This window comes from Haliotis rubra, unplaced genomic scaffold (genome assembly GCF_003918875.1).
Source record: "Haliotis rubra isolate DU_JTF1 unplaced genomic scaffold, ASM391887v1 Scf457, whole genome shotgun sequence".
In the NCBI taxonomy this organism is placed as follows: Eukaryota; Metazoa; Mollusca; class Gastropoda; order Lepetellida; family Haliotidae; genus Haliotis; species Haliotis rubra.
The window spans coordinates 304,569-310,568 of record NW_025767143.1 but is presented as its reverse complement, the minus strand read 5'-3'; the positions used below and the strand labels follow the sequence as shown (position 1 = coordinate 310,568).

Below are 6,000 nucleotides of genomic sequence, written 5' to 3'. Positions count from 1 at the left end.
CTGTAGAACTTTATGAGAGACGAAGGTATCTCCATCAGTAGAAAATATATCTGCTTTAGGTTGTTTTACGCCGCACCCAGCAACATTCCTTCAATATGGCGGCGGTCTGTAAATAATCCAGTCTGGACCAGACAATCCAGTGATTACAGCATGAGTATCGATCTACGTAACTCGGATACGATGAGATGTGTCAGCGATCAATAGTGGATAGAAGTCCTACAGGACATGGGCATAGAAACCTGGACCTCACTGTACCTAAACACTCCAGGTCAATGATTTCTCTACATATTAGTGACATAAACTAACTCGCTTCATTCATTCAGTTCAATTTACTCAATCCATTTCATATAATTTTACTTCATTCTTTTCGCTCATTCAGTTTATGTCATGCATTCAATTATATTCATTCCATTTCATTTCACTCATTCACTGACCAAAAACCACCAACCCATCCGTATGTCCGTCAGTCCGCCCGAGACATTTTTGTTCAATCAGTGACTTGAAAACTATTGGTTGAATTTAGGAGAGCTGCAGAGCAGTTAATATTGTTAATATAGCGAGAGTTATTTGGTCATTATCCCGGCGTGTTGTAATTCACGAGTAAATATGTCACGAGTGACTGAATGAGTGAGTTTAGTTTTACGCCGCACTCAGCAATATTCCAGCTATATGGCGGCGGTGTGTAAATAATCGAGTCTGTACTAGAAAATCCAGTGATCAACAGCATGAGCATCGATCTCCGCAATTGGGGACCAGCCAGCAAGCCTGACCACCCGATCCCGTTAGTCGCTTCTTACGACAAGCATGGATTACTAAAGGTTCATTCTAACCCGGATCTTCACGGGTTTCGAGTGACTCCATGTTGTAATTCACATGTGAATGTGTCACGAGTGACTCCACATTGTAATCCACGTGTGAATGTGTCTCGCGTGCCTCCATGTTGTAATCCACGTGTGAATGTGCCACGAGTGACTCTATGTTGTAATCCACGTGTGAATGTGTCACGAGTAGCTCCATATTGTAATCCACGTGTGAATGTGTCACGAGTGACTGCATGTTGTAATCCACGTGTGAATGTGCCACGAGTGACTCCATGTTGTAATCCACGTGTGAATGTGTCACGACTGACTCCATGTTGTAATCCATGTGTGAATGTGCAACGAGTGACTCCATGTTGTAATCCACGTGTGTATCGCGTGACTCGCAGCAGGAACAAAGAACAAGACATGTCAAAGACTACACTACTTTATACAGGAAGTAACAAAATGTCAAAACGAGGCTTCTTTTCTACAACGTATGGAGTCGAGTATTTACGGATGCAGTATATCTCGAGTAATTACGGATGCAGTATATCTCGAGTAATTACGGATGCAGTATATCTCGAGTAATTACGGATGCAGTATATCTCGAGTAATTACGGATGCAGTATATCTCGAGTATTTACGGATGCAGTATATCTCGAGTATTTACGGATGCAGTATATCTCGAGTATCTTCGGTTTACTTTGTGTGTTATGTTATACATCGCTTTGTGTCGTAATCGTAAAATATATCTGTGCTGTAAGACTTCTAACTAGTCCCGTCCTATAAACATTCAAGCCTAAACTGTACTCGTATCGACAGACGAGGATAAACATTCAACGTGTCAGTGGTGTACTGACAGACACAGGCATGATTGTGTAGGTGCATCATGAGACACACGGTAGAGTACCAGTCAAGATGTACTGACAGACAAACACGTCAATCTAAGCCACAACAACAGACTGATTTCAGCGTCAGTGAAATTCCGTTACCAACTTATAACGTTGTGTAAGCCATAGTTAGATCGGATATGACAATAGTTACCTTGCTGTCAACATAATGAAGTATATAAGTTGGTGCTGTGAGATATGACAACAGATACCTTGCTGTCAACATAATAAAGTATATACGTTGGTGCTGTGAGATATGACAATAGATACCTTGCTGTCAACATAATGAAGTATATAAGTTGGTGCTGTGAGATATGACAATATATACCTTGCTGTCAACATAATGAAGTATATAAGTTGGTGCTGTGAGATATGACAATAGATACCTTGCTGTCAACATAATGAAGTATATAAGTTGGTGCTGTGAGATATGACAATAGATACCTTGCTGTCAACATAATGAAGTATATAAGTTGGTACTGTGAGATATGACAATAGATACCTTGCTGTCAACATAATGAGGTATATAAGTTGGTGCTGTGAGATATGACAATATATACCTTGCTGTCAACATAATGATGTATATAAGTTGGTGCTGTGAGATATGACAGTATATACCTTGCTGTCAACATAATGAAGTATATAAGTTGGTGCTGTGAGATATGCCAGCATGGTAAATAACAATGGTTAACACAGATATTTATCCAGTATGGTATATTCATGGGAATGGTTTGATTGTGCACATAAACCCTTAGACGAAACAGGGGACAGCGGGGTATACAATGGGTTGAATAACGTCTGAAGTCACTTAATGCCTATTTTTACACGAAACGTTATCTCCCCTACACTGTGCAGGAGCTGCTGAAAATGTCTTGTACAAGTACTCATTACATTGGACAATATATACAATGGAAGATGAGTTATCTCCCCTACACTGTACTGGAGCTGCAGAAAACGTCTTGTACAGGTACTCATCACATGAAAGCATGTACACAATGCAAGGTGGGTTATCTCCCCTTCACTATGCTGGAGCTGCAGAAAACGTCTTGTACAACTACTTGTCACATTAGACAGTGTATATAATAGAGGTATCTACAAATCAACTACACATTGCTGGACCTGTGGAAAATGTGTTAAGGCATCCCAGTACACAGACTGGAAACATAAGGTGAGGAGTTATCTCCCTTATGCTGTTGTGGAGAACATCCTGTAACTTATCCCGCACGCTGGAGGGTGGTACTCCAGAATCTCAACCTCTGTCGCAGTTGTGGAGGTCATCAGGGAGGTCACTGACATACACAGTGTCGTTACAAGTTGACGACACTCTGGTACAAGAGAGTTACCTCCCCTACACCCCGTGGCGTCTTCTCATTGTGCTGCTTCGTCAGTGTCGATACTGTACGGTGTGACTTGCGATGTGACCAGCCGCGTAACATCCGGTGTGATCTTCATCATGATCTTCGATGTTATCGGAATCGTTCCTGGGAAATACACAGACATATTGTCAGATGGTTTTATCAAGCACGCTTCTGTGTCTGAGCGTCACATTAAATGAATGAGTTTGAGTCAGGTCCATCTTCAGAATTATACTGCTGACACCGCTCAACGACCCTGATAGTCTCCTGTCATTTACTCTCTTGTAGCCATGGCGCGACTACTCTCTATAAAGTTGAAGTAATTACTCTCTGGCGTTACTCTACAAATGAACTACATGTGTATAGAAAACTATGTCTGTGTCTCTGTGTGTGCTTGTATGTGTGCTTGCATCTGTGTGTGTCCCTGTCTGTGTGTATGTGTGTATCTCTGTGTGTTTGTGGTTCTGCAATACGTCTCTCACCGTCTGGCTGTCCTACAAAGGCGGCCAGGACCGTTTCGGCAGAGACTCCACGCTGAGAGGTCGATCTTTCAACTGAGGCAGAAGAGGTTGTGACCGTTTGCTGTTCAGTCAGTTGTTTTGTCACGACCGACCTCTTCGTGGTCACACCTGGAACAGATTGTTGGTAAAGATGAACACCATCAGAAAGATAGCTTTTCTCTAACGATTGTCTTTCATACATTATGGCTCACCTGAAGTGTGATGGGTGCTCTGCTGCTGGCGTGGGATCTGTTTGTTTACAGTGGGATAAACTTGTGCTGACTGTTCAGTTGATGGAGGTAGCTTCTGTTGAGTAGAGGTTGTTCTGTGCTGAGGTGAGCCAGTATTGTGTTGTGCAGACTTGGTGCTGTGTTCAGTAGAGGTCGCTCTGGGAGGAGAGACAGTCGTATGTCGAGTAGACTTGGTGCTTTGTTGTAGAGAGAAGCCCCTCAGGCGCTTGATGTGTGATGCGTCAGTGTCTTGTACCTGCCCAATTGTGGATGTTCCATTAAGTTGTTGTGATGTTCCGTCAGGTTGACGTGATGTTCCATTAAGTTTTTCTGATGTTCCGTTTGTCTGGCGTGGTGTTCCATCGAGTTGTTTTGATGTTCCATTTGTCTGGCGTGGTGTTCCATCGAGTTGTTTTGATGTGCCATTTGTCTGGCGTGGTGTTCCATCGAGTTGTTTTGATGTTCCATTTGTCTGTTTTGATGTTCGTGGTGTTCCATCGAGTTGTTTTGATGTTCCATTTGTCTGGCGTGGTGTTCCATCGAGTTGTTTTGATGTTCCATTTGTCTGGCGTGGTGTTCCATCGAGTTGTTTTGATGTTCCATTTGTCTGGCGTGGTGTTCCATCGAGTTGTTTTGATGTTCCATTTGTTTTGATGTTCCATTTGTCTGGCGTGGTGTTGCATTAGGCTCGAGTTGTGTTCCCTGATGCTGCCTGTCACCTGGTGTTGCCCTCTCCTGATGTCTAGGGGTATCATGCCAGGTGGCTGTGACACGGACTCCAACATACAATGTCTGCGGCGTAGACGTCGTTCGTCGCGCGACGTGCCCTGGCCGTGGTGTTGTCACCGGCGAGGTGTCTGTTGACATTCTGCCCAGTTGCCGCTTTTCAATGTCGGAGTAAGACAGTGTTGAGTAGCTGAGTACGGGAGACGCCGGCCCCAGCACACCACCAGAGTAACGGGCCTTGACCTTTATCCGGTAGGTGGCGTTATAGTTTAGGCCAATCAGTAGACACGATAGAGATTCCTCGGTCTTTTCCTCCCAAACTGCCTCACTGTTGTCGGCCGCCGTCGTGTACAGAACAACATAACCTGTGCAAACCGAAACATGAGTCTCATTTACCAATTCCGACAATGACCTACTTCTCAGACAATCCGAATTTTCTCGTGTGAAAGTGAAAATGGACACTACCAACAGCTACGGTTACACTAGATTCCAATTCATTGTTTCGTAAGAAAATGGTATTTACAAGTTAAATTTAATTTTAGAGTTAAAAATATCGTATTTCTATATTTTATGTCGAAGTTTAGGCAGCATGTCGTTAACTAAGACGTCCCAGACCGCCCCTGTTTGAAGAGGCCGTACAATGATTCATACTTCATCTGGCTCACTGGCTATACCTGTTTTGTGTTCTTTGCGCTTATTAAGTGTATTTTTGTAACGTACAAAGTGATTGATATATCAAGTCCGTACCAGACCACCAAACTTTTCTAGCGGCCGAGCCTCGTTTTGAGATTTCCACGATATCCAGATTTCTGTCTGTCAGAGCACGCTGTATGACAGAGCACGCTGCACGACGTGTTTGCAAGGATTAGGAGGAGCGTAGTGTTGTAATATACAAGTGATTATATGTATCAAATAATACTGATTACAATTTATATATCCAGTTGAATTAGTTATTGTAAGTGGCGCAACAGGACGGAACCCAGTCAGCAGGAAGCGAGACTGTTGTGTGATCAATGTTTTGACTTGGACAATACCAGACGGTGTCAGTACAACACAATCTGTGACAATACCAGACGGTGTCAGTACAACACAATCTGTGACAATACTAGACGGTGTCAGTCCAACATAATCTGTGACAATACCAGACGGTGTGAGTACAACATAATGTGTGACAATACCAGACGGTGTCAGTACAACATAATCTGTGACAATACCAGACGGTGTCAAGACAACATAATCTGTGACAATACTAGACGGTGTCAGGACAACATAATCTGTGACAATACTAGACGGTGTCAGTCCAACATAATCTGTGACAATACTAGACGGTGTCAGTCCAACATAATCTGTGCCAATACCAGACAACACAATCTGTGACAATACCAGACGGTGTCAGTACAACATAATCTGTGACAATATCAGATAATGTCAGTACAAGATAATCTGTGACAATACCAGACGGTGTCAATACACTATCATCTGTGACGAAAATCAGACTT

The 6,000-nt window shown here is 43.0% G+C and overlaps 1 protein-coding gene across 4 annotated transcripts in view; it reads right to left on the bottom strand.

Annotated features, from left to right (window-relative positions):
• Nucleotides 1-1,232: 1,232 nt before the first annotated feature.
• Nucleotides 1,233-6,000, bottom strand: part of LOC124290108 (neogenin-like) — a 58,722-nt gene continuing 53,954 nt past the window's right edge. For 2 of the 4 annotated variants that reach the window (XM_046726797.1, XM_046726800.1), the window contains 3 exons: nt 3,758-4,866; nt 3,528-3,674; nt 1,233-3,171 (listed from right to left, as the gene is read on the bottom strand). In XM_046726797.1, the coding sequence (XP_046582753.1) occupies nt 3,995-4,866 (872 nt within the window). In that variant the 3' untranslated portion in view covers nt 1,233-3,171; nt 3,528-3,674; nt 3,758-3,994. The remainder of the gene's footprint in view (nt 3,172-3,527; nt 3,675-3,757; nt 4,867-6,000) is intronic. The other 2 variants (XM_046726798.1, XM_046726801.1) reach the window with 2 other exon arrangements.